This window comes from Schistocerca serialis, chromosome 6 (assembly GCF_023864345.2).
Source record: "Schistocerca serialis cubense isolate TAMUIC-IGC-003099 chromosome 6, iqSchSeri2.2, whole genome shotgun sequence".
In the NCBI taxonomy this organism is placed as follows: domain Eukaryota; kingdom Metazoa; phylum Arthropoda; class Insecta; order Orthoptera; family Acrididae; genus Schistocerca; species Schistocerca serialis.
Genome location: NC_064643.1, coordinates 729,700,528 through 729,718,921, shown reverse-complemented (window position 1 = coordinate 729,718,921; position 18,394 = coordinate 729,700,528). Strand labels below are relative to the sequence as shown.

The following is an 18,394-nucleotide window of genomic DNA, read 5'->3' as shown; positions in this document are numbered from 1 at the left end:
CTTCTTTTTTAAAGTTGTTGATTTCATACCTATGATATTATTTCAAGAACTACTGATATGTTCTGTTTTAGTGTGTCAAGTGTGTCAGTGCAGTGAAAAACCAGCATATGACTGCCCTTTTTTCGCTGTAGATATAGACCTCACACCTGTACTTTTATGTCGCAACACTATTTGACAGGATTATGAACACCATTGCACGTTAATTTTTCCACGCTGCTGTGAGTTTCATGACAGGTTGACAAATGGAAGCATATAATGTAATCTTTGTGTGATGATGCTCGATAATTACCAGTGAATTGGAGTTAGCTACTTACCAAAGAAATAAAATGTTTCGTTTCAAATTAAAAAAACTGCCTGGCAAAAGAAAATTACTACTCTGTAGAAACAAAAACATTTTTAGTCTTTTGTTAATGGGAAATTAAGAGTCCATAGTACTCTAACCCATGTGAAGCTGTTTCTTGTGAACTGCAGTTTATAATTTGAAAGCATAGATTTAAAAATGAGCAACTGAAATGTGTACTGTGAATAAGAAAATTTTACAGATGTGTGGCTTACACTTAAACTTACACTTAAACTTCAAAATTTTGTCTTTCTGTAGGATAACTGCAAGAAATTTCAATATTTTCATAAGGATAAATAGGAATATTCTAAGGGCACTTTACCTCTTCATTATTTTCTTTCAACAGTGTACATGCAGTGACTATTTCTGCAGTTGAGGCAGTGTTGTGGCCATGGTAGAACAGCATCCTCTGGATACTATACCAAATGTAAAAAAGCCATCATGGGTCACTACAAGCATGAGATCTGATAGAAAAATTACCGAGCTTAGTACGTGTCTTGTTTAATATCTCTCTTTTTGTCTGCAACCAAGGTTCCAGAAATGAAAATTAATTCTGGGAGAATGTATGACATTGTTAAACAGTACAATAGCGATGGTGTTCAGGTAGACTGGTTTAGTGTTAGGTGCAGCTAAGTAATGATACTGACTCAGTAAGCTTTACATCATCATGTTTCTGACGATAAATGAAACAACAAATTATCAAATAAAATAAAAACAGAAAACTCAACCTCTCCACATTTAGTTTCACCATGCTCAGGAGCACAGTGATTGCCATACAGTGATGTTGACAATATGTCTGTAAGAAATCCAACTGTCACAGTACAATGATGGCAAAGCAGTATTACCACCAGGATGGTCATTTGTATGTTAAATGTGAATACATTCAGTCAGATTCTAAGAACAACAATGACATTGTGAAATGAAGCACCAACCGGTCACAGCATAGTCACATCTGGGGCGTGTGTGGATGGTAATTCTGCACTGCATAGTTGAGAGATTGAGTGGTCAATAGGCCATAAGCAAATCTGAAATCATGAATGACTTTCCTGACACTGCCCACTTGGAGAGCTAAAAACACACACACACACACCTCCCCCCCCCCCTCTCCCCCCCCCCTCCCCCCCCCCCCTCCCCCCCCCCCCCCCCCCTCTCTCTCTCTCTCTCTCTCTCTCTATTCCATTCAGGCACTTAACAACTCCTCAGCTATGAATGGTCACTATTACTTCTTCCATTACTAAAAAGAAAAATGGTAGCATTTACTACAAGGACTGCTAAGAAAGTAATGTGCCACATTTTTTCCTTCAACAATTCTTTATTGAAAATAATGAGAATTTCACACATTAAAGAATGGTGTGTTACCTACACACCCCATTTTTTCACGTAATTGTCACCCCATTCTATGGCCTTCCTCCAGCATGAAACAAGGGTGTGTATGCCCTGTTGGTACCAGTCCTTGTCCTGGTGGTGGAAAACGCTTTGCAGTGTAAATCACCTCCTCATCATCTTCAAAATGTCTTCCACATATGGCATCCTTTTATGGCCCAAACAAGTGGAAGTCCAAGGGGACTAGGTCAAGTGTGTCAAGTATGACAGTCGTGGATGTTTTTGCCAACTGCTGCAAATCATGGAGCTCTCCCGAACCACCTTCTGATGACTTCATCCTCCGTGCCCAGTGAGTAACTATACTTCTGTCGACAGCAGATGAACCATAAAGTTTTCACAAGCACTTGTGAACATTACCCACAGTTTCCTTCCCTGCAATGAGAAATTCAATGACAGCATGTTGCTTGTAACATACATTACCTACAGACACCATTTTGAAACTGTCCTGCAGCTACAGGATTTGTCAGAAGTGATGGAAACTTGGCACACTCACTCAGGAGACTTCATATAATACATAAATAACGTTTTGCATTCATAGCATTGTTTTTGACTGAGAAAAAAAAGTGGTACATTGCTTTCTTGGTAACCCTCATAAATGTTTTCATTTTAATTTATCTGTATCATGTCAGTCTGTATTACTATGGAAATAACATCATTTTCTGCGTGGGCTGTTACTGAGTGTATTCATTTATTTACAACTGAGATTTTGCCATTGTGCTATTGTCAAGTAGCAACAGAAAATGCTAAAAAAACCACTTCAGTTTGAGGAATATGTTCTTTTCTCAAAAATTTGTAGAAGTCAAATTAAATTTTTTAAATTGTACCACTTCCTACCTCACTGTGAAGTGTGTTACCAGGACTCGTTCTTGTGTCAGACATGTTCACATATGATATGTGTATAACAGAACAAGATTCCTTGTCATCAATTTAAAAGGACATAGCACTTCACTAAGAACAGCATTATGTCAAATAAATTTACTCAATGTGTTAATTACTATAACAACTACCTTTGAATTCATGTCGTACTGCAGTGTACATTCACCAGATGTGACATTTGACAGGTAAAACTCTATGATTGTGCTGGGTGTTAATAGCCAAAGATCATATTGGTAGTGTCATAAATGCATAAATTCCACCTAAATTTGATTATCATATGTTAATGAAATTTTATTGTGATATGTTAATAAAATTTAGGTGAAATATATGCATGTATGGCACTACAGATATGACCTTTAATTATTAATACTCAGCACAATCATAGAGTTTTATTTGTCAAATGTCACACCTGGTGAATGCACACTTACAAATGTGAGTGCAGTATGACATGAATTTGAAGGCAGTTATCTAATTATAAATGTTATTAATTATAAACCTAAAATTTCTTTAAAAATATTATATTTCTAAGAGAAAAGAGGAAGAAAGATTTACATTTATTGTGGGATATGTATTCCAGATAACTGATGGCACTAATGACATACACTAGTACAACTGTTTGTATATATTCTTGTATTCAACATAGTCTTGCTTGTTTTCTTAGCAATTTAATGTTAGCACTTTAACATACGAATGCATAACCAACAAAAATATGGTCTCTAACAGTGAGAAAATTTGTGACTTGATTTCCTTTGCAACTACTTGTTCAAAAATAAATAAGCATATTATGCACATATTACATGGTGGCAGATTTAGGGGGGAGTTTTTTGAACTCTTGAACCGCTACTGCCAACTGCAGCAAACCTTTGTGCTCTAGCCACTACCAAATGCTTTGTGTTTTCCAATTTGCTTTGTGTTGTGGATTGCTGCTATTATTTTATTATTTTTAAATGTGTGAAGAGACTAATCCTGGTGTGTAAATGGATTCGACTGTGACTGTCACTACAACAAAAAGTATCAGAGTGATCCCTGTGAATGTTATGTCGGTTTTGATTTCATGGAGGTGTAGAAAGCAGACATAGGGTGACAGCGCTTTGAGAGAGAGGTGGGGGTTATTTACCTGCACCGCTCCTGTCCCCTCGGGCAGCCTAAGTTCATGTTTGTTTACAGTTGCGGCTGACTGCTATGATATACTGTCCACATAATACTACCGTTTGTTAGTAAACATTTATATATGTTTCCAGTAACAGGTCTGTAGACTTATGACTATATTTGAGTAAAAGTTTGAGCTGGGTGTGTCTTTGTTCTAGGTTACTATCAACACCTCAGCACACTTGCTGAAGTCCGCGAGAAAGTCCTCATGTATATACAAGTCATGGCTCGGCCGCTAGTACTGGGACGAACTGTTCACCCAACGGTCTGGACTCCTGTGTATGCCGACGTTACAGTGGGTGCCATTCATTCATTTGTTCATTCAGAGTGTTCTGTAGGTTGCTAAGGATAGTTAGTTAACTACATGTTCTATAGAAAATTGGAATGATTCTTTTATCAAAATGATGTGCAACGAGTCAGTATACGGAATATGTATATGTGATAAGTGTTCATTAATATTAACACATTATTATTTTTAGTCCTTCCCATGCAACTACAATTAGTTTTTTTTTACTGGCTACCAGTTTTTAAATGGAAATTTGTCAGTTGTCCACAAGAAAATGATTTTAAATTAGTTTTAAAACTTGCTTGTCTACCTGTCAGACTTTTCTGTTATTGGGCAAATGATTACAAATTTTTGTTGCTGCATATTGAACTCCTTTCTGAGCTGCTAACAGCTGTAACAATGGGCAATAAATATCATTTTTCCTCTAGTGTTGTAGGTGTGGACATTACTGATCATATCAAATTGTGATAGATTATTTATAACAAATTCCATTAGTGAATATATGTTTTGTGACAGAAGAGTTAAAATGCCTAGCTCCTTGAAGAGGCATCCAAGGCTGAACACCACCTATTATTCTTATTGCTCGCTCTTGTGCAATCAATACTTTCTTTCTAAGTGATGAGCTACCCTAGAAAATTATTCCATAAGACATTATTGAATGAAAATATTTAACATATGCCAGGAAGTTGCTATATTTGTTTCCAAGTTTAGCATTTATATATGGGGCTTTCAAAAAGAAATGAGGCAGAGTCTGGAGAGCACAAATTGGTGACAGGAGGATAATATTGTGGTGTGTGTAATGAGGTGTGGTTCCGACCAGAGCGTGGAAGTTCACAGCCCGCTGCTAGAGGGCACGCATGCATGTCAAGTGACTATACAGAGCTAGCTGCAGCACACATCAATCATTCAACACTGCCTGTCGCATTGCAAACAGCGATATGCAGCCGTCAAAAGATGAGTAAAGTGGTGTGGTTCGTTTTCTGACAGCAGTAGGAGTAGGAGGAATGGACATTCATCGGCGAATGTCACAAGTGCATGGCAAACACTGCATGTCCCTTGCAAGGGTCAGGGCATGGCACAAGCGCTTCAGGGAGGTACGGGTGTCGTTAGCCGATGATGCGTGGTCTGGAGCAACACACTGCATTACCAATGACATCATCCAGCTGATGGATGCATTAATTACGCAGGACTGCTGAGTGACAGTGAAAGCCATTGCTGCCGTGGTTGGATTGAGGGTCAGAAGTGTTCACCCCATAATGAAGTAACGACTGCGCATGCACAAAGTGTGTGCCCAATGGGTGCCCCACAGTCTTCAACCACACCAGAAAGCATGTCGAATGGCCCACTCTCTTGTCTTGCTCATCTGTAGCACTATGCTTGGGAAGGGAATGCATTCCTGGCATGAGCGGTGGCTGGAGATGAGTCATGGTGTCATCACTTCAAACCAGAATCAAAATGGCAAAGTCTCCAGTGGAAGCATCCAGGGTCACCACCACCATAAAAAGCCAAGGTCATCCACACAAATGCAGGAAAGATTATACTGACATTCTTTTTTTACGAAGATGGTCCCCTTCTGATTCACTTCCTGCAGCATGCGACACCAGTGAATGCCCAGTAATACTCGTGAACCTGGACCACCTTTTGCCAAGCGATCAAATCAAAACGACCAGGCAAACTCACCTTTGGGGTCATTCTGCTCCACGACAATGCAAAGCATCATACGGCCAACACAGTCACGGCACTCCTGCAGAAATTCAAGTGGGAGGCTCTCAGCCACCCTCCATTGTGTCCGGACCTCTCTCCCTGTGATTATGCCATTTTTGTTCTCCTTAAAAAGGCTCTGAGGGCAAACGATTCAACTCGGACGACGACGTCCAGCTGTACATGTGGAATTGGTTAACATCGCAGCCCTAGGAATTTTATGAGACAGCCGTTCACCGCCTTGTGTCGCAGTGGGACAAGTGTCTCAACAGCTAGGGGCAGTACTTCTAACATACAGGTACTGGTTTCTGTAATTATGCCTCTGGCTCGTTTCTTTTTGAACACCCGTTATACAAAGAGCAAAATTAGCTGAACTTAATTGTTTGAGAAGCTGAGTAATATGGGTCTTCCAGTTGTCATCAGTATGTATATCCAATAATTTGGAGCATTCTACCCTATAGCTCATATGCTACATCAGACTCTATTTGTTGTACAGAACTGAATGTAGTGTGTGTGTGTGTGTGTGTGTGTGTGTGTGTGTGTGTGTGTGTGTGTGTGTGTGTAATCAAGGTGTGCATCAACCCAGCTACGTAGATATCAATTATTTATCTACTGTACTCTACTTCTGCTTGTAAAAGATTTTAATTAGGATTTTTCAAGCAGCATATGAAATATTGACACGCAATGAAGTAATAAAAAAGAAAACCATGTTTATTAATGGCTCTGAGCCCTATGGGACTTAACTTCTGAGGTCATCAGTCCCCTAGAACTTAGAACTACTTAAACCTAACTAACCTAAGGACATCACACACATCCATGCCCAAGGCAGGAGTCAAACCTGTGACCGTAGTGGTCACGCGGTTCCAGACTGTAGCGCCTAGAACCGCACAGCCACCCCTGCTGTCCACGTTTATTAAGCAAAAGGAACAGGATACATAATTAAGCCCACTACAATGAGACTCCTGAGAATCACTTGGCCTGTGTGACACAACAATAGGCATATAGTTTTATATGGTGGTACACAGACTGTTGATTTGATGACGTCCTGCTTGTCTCCTGCCACACCTGTTGCAGAGGGCCCACTGTGTTGAGCTGCAGGTAGGAGTTTGTTGCTGCGTAGGACCCTTTAGCCGTTGGACTGCATACATCTTATCCCTTTGCCACATGCCTTCAATGTTCTCATATCATAACAGTTGCTGTCAACAGAATCTTAAAGCAGATTGTCCCAGACTTCCTAGGAAAATATCAGAGGTTCTTGTTACTCCCTGTGCACTAGTCTAAAATTATCATCATCTGTTCTTCTTTTCTATTCTTCTTGGTGATTCCTCTTTATTCCTCTTACTGCCAACATGTTCAGAAAGTATTCCAAATATCCCTAAATCATACCAAATCACACAGCCTTCTATGCTAACATCCTTGAGGCTACTGCTTGTCAGTCAGCCTTTCAAGTAATTTGTTGCTTTCTTATGGTGAAGGCTGGTGCTCATGTTTTTGTAACTGTTACATACTTACAAGGAACACCTTGAGTATGATGTCACAAAATGCCATTGACATTTATGGCATTCAGTACCTCACATATTGTCTACCGCGTGACCACAATATTGGCTGTTAATGACAGTAGGTGGTGGGACTGTAAGGAATTCAGTGGTGAATACAGTAGAGCATAGCTGAAATGCTTAGTTGATTAATAACCCACAACAGTTCTATAGGTGTTGATACAAAGCCAAGCAGTGGCAATAATAAATAAAGCAAACATTGCATTATATCTACACAACAGTTGCTGAAGTTGACGTTTTGTCAGAAAGGAACCCAATGAATTTCACAGAGTGAGAAAGAAGTGGCAGATGAAATACTAGCATTTCAGCAAGATGAATCAATGGAGAGTGCGGTGTTGTCTATGCTTGACTGTGCGGACAATGTACATAAGGAGTACAATGATGATGTTATGTGCTTAACAAGTGAAAGTGATTTTGAAACAGAGGTCAAGCTGCGTAGTTCATCATCCTTGTTGCACAGTGAGCCACAAACCTTGTCTCTGGTGAAATGTAGTAAAGGACAATCATTGTCCAAGGAGCTGTTCCTAAACATAATTTTGTATATGGAAGATCATCTGTAGCATAATAAAAAAAATTATGAACAATGACCATGTATTGCATGTGAAAAACTATGGATATTCAAGGGAGGACAAGGTGTACTTGTTACAAAAACTGGTGTTCGCACGTTTCAAGGATGCTCGATACAATTTACAGGATGTGTATGTCAGTGACCTACTGTGTTATGCATGTCAAATTGCACACATCATAGATTACAATGATTTCAAGGGAAACAGTGGATGAGCGCATAATTCAAACAGTGCTACAAAGTTGGAAGACATAAACTAACGAAATTTCAAACAAAGCATCAACTTGATGATGCACAGCAAACTACAGAATTGGCCTGAAAATTTGTAGATGAGATAAACAAATATATCCCATCATTCAGTAAGGAATTGGTTTGCAACTCTGGCCAATCAGGATTTGAAGAGGGAAATCCATATGAAAGGAACCTCAGAAATTATAGGTACCAAGAGAGTTGAATTAAGATCAACTAATGCCTTAATGCATTCATATGCAAGTATGCTGATTGTTAATATGGATGGTAAACTGACTGGAAATTTATTTATTGTGCTGCAATTGGAGTTCCTCTGCCCCTACAATTCTTAGTCATCTGCGTGATCTTACAAGGGCAGGAGGGAATATTTATGTCACACCAAGAAAGAGTGGAAAATTGGCATAAGAGGACTAGAACAGCGTTATGAGCACTGCTTTTGGCCAATAACTGGTCAAAATAACTTGCTTTTGCTTTATTGCTGGTCCGTATATAAAAATCACACTCCTTTAGTACAAACTATCCCTCCAGAAAAGTGTGTGACATTGCAATTCATACCACCTGGAACCACTGGACAAACTCAGCATCTGGATGTTTCTTTTTTCCAGGCCTATAGAACATATTATTGCACTATCTGCAGCTGTGCCTTAAAGGATAACAAAAAATTTTGTATTTGTGGGGATCCACAGCCTCCACATGCTTAATAAATGTAAACATGGTCCACAGTAGGCTGCAACATAATTTTTATTTAATCGTATGATTAACTAATTTCGACTACTTTCATTGTCAAGGACTTGTAAAACCAACATGAAAAGCACTAAATTGTCTGCCTGCATCACATGTATAACTAACACTTTACACAACTCACATTCAGATAAAACAGATAAAAGTAATGTTTTATCTTAAAGTGACATGTAAAGTGTTTGTGTAACATGCAATGCATGCAGAAAATTTAGTGCTTTTCCATGTTGGTTTTACAAGCGAAATTAGCTAACTGCATGATTAAATAAAAATCACATTACAGCCTACCATGGAAAATGTTTATGTTTATTAAAGAGTAACCAATTTTTGGCAAAATAATTTAATTGGATAGATAAAAAACTTACTTACCAAGCAGCAGCAGAACACAAACATAAAAGACCTATTTCCTTCTTATCCTGTACGGTAAGTCTCCCCTGACTTGCGGGTCTGAGAAACTTTCCCAAAATCAATCCTTTTTCCTAGACATCTCCAGCCCTTTTCCTTCACCCCTCTTCCTTCCTCTTCAACCCTTCTGCCTGAAGAAGGAGCCGCTGTGTCCAAAAGCTTGCCTAATTATAACCTCCTTTTATGTGTGTGTTCTGCCGCTGCTTGGTGAGTAGAATTTCTAGCTGTTGAATTAAATTATTTTGTTAAATGACAACCAGTTACACGGCAAGCTCCAAGACAGACTGTTTCACATTCAGTTGCATGCCATCACATTTCATCAGTTCTCATTACCCTGTTACACCAGTATGATTCTGTTCGCATTTGTTAAGAGTGGATTCCTATCTGAACCACCTCCTCTGTTTGTAACTTCCAAGGAATTCACCTTCGATCTTGTTGGTACAAACATTTATGATCACTGTGGCATGCCATTCATCATTTGGTGTTCATGGTTCAAGTTAATGGTTTGTTTTGAACATTACCGAATGTCAACAATGTCCATTTTGTGAAGTGTAATACATACATCCCATAGAAGGTTGATCTTTGCACCTCCCAGACACTTATTTTCTGTCACCATCCTGCTGCACATGGTGTGTCACTAGTAGCTAATATTTTTCCTGCCATAATTGTTGACACTATGCTTTCAAATGAGCCTTACAAAAGATAGAAATTGCAACCTCACACTCAAGGGGTTCCTTGTGAGAGCCGGTGGTATGTCCCTTCGAACCTAAAAATTACTGTTGTCTAGCTTGTTGAAAACTTCTTGCATTTCTTGTACATTCATGTATGACTTTGTAATCAATAAATGTTTAAGTGAAGCCACAAGGAGACTTGCTTCACAAGTTTGAAAAATGGATCGGTATTATCTAGTAAGCTACTTCTAAAAATTACTTGGAAAGACTGAAGGGAATGAAATGGGATCTAAGGGAAGTTGATCTTCTTGTGTCCATTTTATGAGTATATGTTACTGGTGCATGAGTGTCAGGAAATATGTCATGCTTATGGTGATAGCTAGATGGGATACCCAAAAGTCAGCTCAAGATTTAATATATTACTAGAGATGCCACCATAAACATAAAAATTGTTTAAAAGGGAATTTCAAATGAAAAAGCTATAAAATTAGAAGGAGACAGGACAGCTGGCTAGTACTTGCCTTCATCTGCCAAAGTTCCATACCCTTGCCTGTAGGAACAATTGCAAGTAGAAAAAAACTATACTAAGTTTAAGAATGCGTTTGTTTCTTCATCAGAAAGGAAAAGGTATAGGTCTTGGAAGGTTGTAAAGAGAGATCACTCAGACTCCAGGTTGTTGGTCGATAACAACCCACCTCTGGTGAGGATGAGGGGAATCATCTGTATAATGGAAAAGTTAGAAACCATTTAATATGAATGTTAGGCTTGGAGTATACCAGAAATTACATCCACAAGTCCAATTATTTTGATAGGCCCTAGCAACAGTGCTTAGTAAGGTATTCACTTTTACTTTGTTTTGAATATTTGGGAACTGTAATTTCATGCCAGATGTCTGCTGCCATCTTGTTACAAACCTTAACACTGGAAAATTGAAATCCATTTATTGCATGTAAAACCAACAATTTTGTAGTAGGTTGTTCTATTTTCTTCTGCTTGCAGCTAATTATTAGAAAAGTGTTATAATTCATTATTTATTGCTATTGCAATTTGAAAAGTTAGTGAGGCCTTTCAGCTTCAGCTTTATTTCTAACGCCCACCACCACTTAACCTTTACATAGATCTTTTTAGACAGTTTTCAATAGTCGATATATGTTTTAGAAAACTCATGACACTGAATTGCATTAATTGGATTTTATTAGTACTGCTGGTTTTGGCCGTAAACCATCATCTAGTATGAAAATCACTTATAACATTTAATATGTCTCAAATATTGAAACACAAAACATTGAATATTTTAATCTACACGAAACACATATTTTATGTGGATTAAAATATTCAATGCTTTGTGTTTTGATATTCATGACAACTGAAATGTTTTAAGTGATTTTTGTAGCAGATGACAGCGTACGTCCAAAATTGGTAGTACTAATAAAATCCAGTTAGTGTAATTAAGTGTCATTAGCTTTTTGAAATTTAACATTTACAGTTAATGGTGTAAGCTATTTTCAGAATAAATTAATCTTAATTAAGTGCACAAATATGTATATTCTAATGAATTTTCTCTCTATTACAGGACCCAAAAACAACTGACTGGCTTTGGGAAAAGAGGGAATGTAGAAAGCAGAAAGAGATATTCTTAGCCTCTAGAGAATACAATTCAAATAAAAGTGAAGAGCACCTACGACAATATGTGGAGAGCTTAAAAAGGGTATCCAAAATTTTCTTTTACAGTTTGTGCGTTATTTTTCCATCTGCATTATTGTATTTTCTATTCAACATGTTTATAAAATGAAAAAAAAATAATGATTTAACTCTTTTTACTTCATAACAAAACTTAATTTTAGTATGAGCTGGTTAACTTCCTTCTCAAAACCATTGGTCATAGCACTGAGGTGATTGTCACGTGTTTAACAGTAGTATCATTTAATTTGATCTAATTTTTTATTCATTTGTTTTTGTGTAATTCTGGAGAGATACAGCACAGAACTTACTACAGTTTGCCCAATGGTGCCAGTTTCACATCATGGCATGAACTCCATGGTGTGCTGAAAGCTCTGAGGGCCCATCCCAAACCATTATCACCTGAGTCAACACCCACAGTTTGCAGAAGTCAGTCGCAGCCATTACAAAGCTCACACATATCTCTTGATGGGATCCCAGATCTAATCAAGAGGGTCGACGTTAGGTGATGTGCCGTGTAGGCTTACACAAACACTGTCCTGTCTATGGAGTGTTTCAAAGTGCCTAAGGCACAGGATGGCAGAGGGTACTGATCACCTGTATTGTGCTGCAGGGGAACATAGATTGCAGATGACTAGCTAGTAATGTTCTGTACAGTTTACTGATGAGAGACAACTGGAGACATATAAAGCATCAGTTTCATCCCATATACACATGCTTCACCGTCAGTGTGAGTGGTGCAGGTAGTATTACCTCATGTGATTTTTGACAGACTTATACAGTGCCATCAGTACATACTTGTGCTACAGCTCATCAGTTTAGGAGATCTTTCTCTATCCTGATAACAAGTGATAGTAGCGTTCTTATCCCAGTGCTAAACTCAGTGACCTGTGACATGCAGTGAGCAGATTTATTTTTCTGTATCCAATTGCACAGGTGGAGCTCTGAATGGTATTACTATCCATCAGTTGTTGTTGTGGTGGTGGTGGTGTTCAGAATTAATTTGGCAAGTGGTGTGCTCCGCTGTGGCCCAACTAACTAGTATCGTAGTTTACATTAGTTATGAGGTAGTCCTGTCATAAAAACATTGTTGATTGTGACAGTTGACTCTGGGGGCAGTGATTTTCCTTGAACCGAAGTACTCAAAGAGTGTTAAAAAGCCCCGTACCTGCATGACCTTGGATATGGTGTGTCCAGCATGTGTCCATGGTCAGAAGTCCTTATATTGCACATCTCAACCATCCTGTGCTCAGCAGTTACACTGACAAGGTAACAAGGTCCGATGACATTCTGGTCATGTGACATGATGAACAGTTCCGTTTGTTGTGACACCAGCAACACACTCTCCTACACTGCAGTTGTCTCTTTCAGTTGCCATGAGTGTGTTACGTTACTGTTTTAATGATATACAGCTTCACATTTAAGTCATTTGCACATTGCACAGAAATAGTAAGATGGATGTTAATTTTCTGAGAAAGTTAACATACATGAGAAAGATTCCATAGATTCCACTCTCCATAACAATTAAGACTGATTTTACAAGCAATTGGTTACAGGTTTTAGAGTTCTTCAGGGGGAAGAAGGTGTCATTTGGTTTGTAATTCCTTTGGATCAGTATATGCCATATTTTTGTGTGAACGTTAATTTTTGCAGCTATATTTTTATATGCTTACAAATGGTGATATATATACTTGATCTTATCTTAACTGTGATGTTCCAGGTTACAGATGAAAATGCAGATGAAACTTCCTACCAACTTATGACATCTGTTGCAGTGCCTGTTTATGATCGGAGGGAAAATGCAGTAAGTTTCTTACTAAAGCAGCTTATAAAAAATTTCTGTTAAAACTGAATTGTCAATGTGTTTAAGAAAGTATTACAATACTTATAACAAAGGCAGTAACATTTGTAATTTATCCTTGTCCAGGTTTTAGGTTAGATATTTTTCATGTGATTCAATATCCCTTGAAACCGTGTCCATTCTGTTTGAAGTATGTCTTTACTGAGTGATATTTGTAGTCAGTGGATTACTGAGGTACTCAGTTCCAAACATACCTTTAATATAAGCATTTTAAAAGAATTTTTTGTGTTTTTATTTCACAATTTAGTAATGACTACAAGCTGTCATTTGATTCTCCTGTCTACAGAACCTCACGGAATGGACCCTCATAAATGAGGCGATATGGGTACAAAAAATCCGAGAGGTAGCAAAAAGTCTGAATTAACTTATTACTTTTTTGTAGAAGTTCATGAGTGTGGCTACTTGTAGGTTAGTCAGGTAAATCAGCATAGCATTAGAAAACTGAATCTGTTAATGACATGTTGAGGTATAAAAACAGTTGTTCAGAGTAGGCCATTTCAAGTAGTATCTCTGTTGCTACTAGAGAGATTTCATTTCTCATAATTAAGGCAAATTATTGTAGAAATAGGAATCAAATATGTGTTACACTTGATGAATTTTTATCGTCATGTTTACTGTTAAGGTTCAGAACTGCTTTTCATTATCTGCAGGGCATTAACTACTGCTGTAACCGGCAGTTTTCATAATATCTTCTGAAAAATCATTTAACCATTTATTTAGACTACTACACACAACTGTTCATGCTTTTTAACTATTTCTGTCCTGCCATGATCCTGATTTAATAACCTGGCAAATTGGAAATTATTTCATTTACCAAATGACTACAAACACTGCTTTAAATACCAGACTGTAAGATATAATTATCTTGCAAATGATTGTCTGGAATTAATTATGTACAAGGAAAACAGTAAGCCCTGGCAGTTTCCTTTCAGTGTTCCGGTGACTTACTTTTTAGATTAAATTTCATCAGTAAGTATTATTCAGTGGCATGAGGAAAGACAACCATGTAGAAAAAGCATTGAGTATCTGATATACACAAATAAGGTGTTCAGTATAACTGCTCAGGTTACACTCTTTACGCCAGAGCTCACATATGCAAAGTGCGTCCATTCAAGTTACGATCTCTCTCTCTCTCTCTCTCTCTCTCTCTCTCTCTGTCTCTCTCACTCACTCCTACACACACACACACACACACACACACACACACACACACACACACACACACACACACAGGCGGGCCCAGTCTCTTATAAAGACTCAAAGTTCTAAAACTGAGCTATAATCTTCACCCCCTTGTTTATTTCCTATGTGCTGCTCAGAGCTTCTTCTATAAGATGAATGATTGTTTTTCCTTCTATCATTGTTTATATACCACCCAGGATTTTTCATTAGGTTATTAAAACTTGTTCGTATCACTTGACAGGTGCTCTTCATCATATGTAATACTATTTAAATGCATCTCATAATTACCAGTAAGTGCCATAAAAATTGAAATGTATCATTTAAGAATAATCATACAGATAATTAGTACTAGCTAATTTGCTTAGTCTTTCTACCCTGCATGGGTATTCAATAGAATTTTGAGGTTGGAATGCTATATTATATTGCATAAAGTGTCTATTTTCTGTGTTTGTAGGCTAGCAACTAATATTCTGTGCAGTTGTGGTACTTTATAGAAATACATAGGACTCCCTGATATATTTATGATGACTGTAGTGTGTTAGAATTTTAGTGCCAGCCCCAGTCTGTATATTAGAATTTTGACAGTAATATCATCATTGCAGAAATTATAAAGCCAGTGTAACTAGCTGTAAAGTGAGCACATATGGTATCAACAATGCTTACATTTTCTTAGCATGTTATCTCCTTTATTATTAGACTGTAGTTAGGGGTCAGTATTTCTAGAATAACGTGTTGGAGGATGTAGACCAAGAATATAGCTCTTATACGGATACTTAATGTAATAGGAGTATTCTACAGAACATATTTATTGGGGAAAGAGTCATAATTTTTCAGTTTCTCTTTTATTGTATTAAGGAAAATTTTTATGCTTTTCCAGGAAAGAAAAATTTGTTAATCTAAATTTTATAATTAGATACATTCAGAAATAAAGATAGTATCATAAGAAAGCTGGCAAAGTGGAGCTGATGTTGTGGAGGGGTGTTTTAAATAGCACTGCCAGAAGTGGACAACAAAATTATTAAGGAAATAACACATAGCAACAAAAAAGAGGAAAATACTGTGCTAGTTAGGATTACCTTTTTTTGATGGAGTAAAACAGCTGCTAAGTAAATCTTTTTCTTTTGATTGAAACTGTTATCTGTAGTATATATGTTTGGAATGCACACAGATGTGCTCATGTTGTCATTTAGTGTGGGAACCTGTAATGCTGATCACACTGTGGCATTTGTAATTGAATCCGAATGTAAGATATTCCAAATAATGGTCAGATGAGATGTACATCTTATCTTCAGCAGTTTGTGACACTTGATTAGAATAGAGAAATGTTTAAGGTGGTGTTGACTTTTCAAATTTAGCTGTTTAGTGGTACCCATCAAATGCCTTTAACCTGTAATTTTGTTTATGTCTGAAATTTTAAAGGTATGAATTTAGAAGTGGATTTAACTTTACATATTTTAAAGTTATGACAGAATAGCCATTAATGAAAACTTGATGGTTTACACACATACATACTAAGAAGATAGTCCGTGGCCTAATAATCTTGTAGATGAAAACGTGTAACACAAAAAAGAGATTCACTTGGCAGCTGTAGCTTTGTTTTCCAGTATGATGTCCAGGAATTACTATTAGCTTTGATGTGTCATAACTAGCTTTATTTGTCATTGACGAAGATACAAAAACAGACCTGTTCGCAAAGAGAAACAAGTATTTCAGGTCAAAGCTTAAGAGAACTGCAGCAGGTCTGATTCAGTGGTGAAAGTGGACAAAACTAAGTATCATTGAGCTCTTTGCAGAGAACAATTTATGAGGAAGAAAGTCGGCTGCAGTTCTGAAGAAAGAATATAACATTCTATCTCAGCAAATGTACATACAGTAAAAAAAGACATGATTGGTGAAATAAAGCAGAAAAATATTCAGTAAGAATGCTGTGTTGGAGATCAGTGTAATGAAGAGACTTATTAGGACGAAGAAGGCAACAGGAATGAGTGTTTATATATAGATTTCAATAAGTAAAGAGGTGAACAAGAAAGATTAGTGTATGTAAACAAAGCTCAAGAACGGTACAGATGAGAATCTGATTTCTTCTGATGGTGTTGGTATGGATACCTCATGAAAACTTAGGATTTTGAACAATATACAAATAATATTTTAATTTTGCTGGTTATAGCCACACACACATCACATTACTTAATGCCAAACAATGGAAAAGGTAGGAATGTCAACAATGTAGGAACAAACTGCCTATTGGCTTCTGTCTCGGGTTCTTCGGCCGATGTTCATCTAATGATTTTTCTGACGTTTCGCCAGCATGAGTGGCTGGCATTTTCAAAGCTTCACCCTCCATTGCCAATAGGCAGTTTGTCAACAAGTGGCCATGAAAGCCTTAACAATTTTGTAATGTAGGAACAGACAGATTGCTACTTACGATAAAGAACACATGTCAAATTGCAGACAGGCACAATTAAGACACTCACAGCTTTTGGCCACAGCCTTCATCAGTAAAACACACACACACACACACACACACACACACACACACACACACACACACACACCCTTCATGTATACATGAGTGCCAACTCCAACATCTCGGGACGGAATGCAACATCACATGGGATGCAAGCAGCAATCTGGAGAGGGTGGGGAAGGGAAAGGGGAAGGAATAGTAGTGTGTGAATGGTGAGAGAGCTTAACTCTGTCTGGTGGAGTGCGCAGGGACTAGACTGCCAACAGGTGCAGGATCAGGACGTTGTGGGGCAGGAAGGTGAGGAAAAAAGGAGAAGAGAGGGGAAAGAATGGCGGATGTGTTGACAGAAGGCTGCAAGTAAACAGGAAGGGAGATGCGAATGTGGAGGTTCCAGTAATTATCCTGGCCTCAACCTTTATTAACATGCTGTCCCCACACCCTCCACCCAACAGTTTCCAGCCCCTCTGTCCTGATATCACCTGATCTTCCACCCTGTTTATTTGCAGCTCTCTGCCAATGCATCTGTCCATCTCTCCCCACTCCTCTCCTTTTTTTCCCACCTCCTTGCCTCACAACCTCCTAATGCTGTGCCTGTTGGCAGCTCTAGTCCCTGTTCATTTCACCAAACAGCATTCATCTCTCTGCCCACCTGTGCACTACTATTCCTTCGCCTTCCCTCTCACCATTCCCTTCCAATTACTGCTTGCATATGATTTTGCCTTCTGTCCTGAGATGCTGGAATTGGCAGTTGTGTGTGTGTGTGTGTGTGTGTGTGTGTGTGTGTGTGGACCTTGACACATCTTCTTTATGGTGTCCGCCCTGGTAGCTGAGTGGTCAGCGTGACAGACTGTCAATCCTAAGGGCCCGGGTTCGATTCCCGGCTGGGTCGGAAATTTTCTCCGCTCAGGGACTGGGTGTTGTGTTGTCCTAATCATCATCATTTCATCCCCATCGACGCGCAGGTCGCCGAAGTGGCGTCAAATCGAAAGACCTGCACTAGGCGAACGGTCTACCCGACGGGAGGCCCTAGCCACACGACATTTCCATCTTCTTTATGGTAAGTTGCAATCTGTCTTTGCCTACATTACTTAATGTTATTTAAGTTGCTATAAGTAAAAGCAAACTGAAATTTTCTATTTGAAGCTACTGGTGTGCGAAAGCCATTGAAAATAAAGGGGTGGTAGCACAAGTATTTTTCTGTCCTTTTACAGTGGTTTGCAAAACAATGTATCTACCACCCAGTTTAGTTGGTCCTTCAATGATTTTTGCACAGCTCATATTAATG

At 38.3% G+C, this 18,394-nt stretch overlaps 1 protein-coding gene across 2 annotated transcripts in view; it reads left to right on the top strand.

Moving 5' to 3' along the window:
* The window catches only part of LOC126483961 (voltage-dependent calcium channel subunit alpha-2/delta-3), an 832,874-nt gene that overhangs the window by 458,630 nt on the left and 355,850 nt on the right, over window positions 1-18,394 (top strand). For both annotated transcript variants that reach the window (XM_050107259.1, XM_050107258.1), the window contains exons 9-11: window positions 3,907-4,043; window positions 11,493-11,627; window positions 13,320-13,403. In XM_050107259.1, the coding sequence (XP_049963216.1) occupies window positions 3,907-4,043; window positions 11,493-11,627; window positions 13,320-13,403 (356 nt within the window). The remainder of the gene's footprint in view (window positions 1-3,906; window positions 4,044-11,492; window positions 11,628-13,319; window positions 13,404-18,394) is intronic.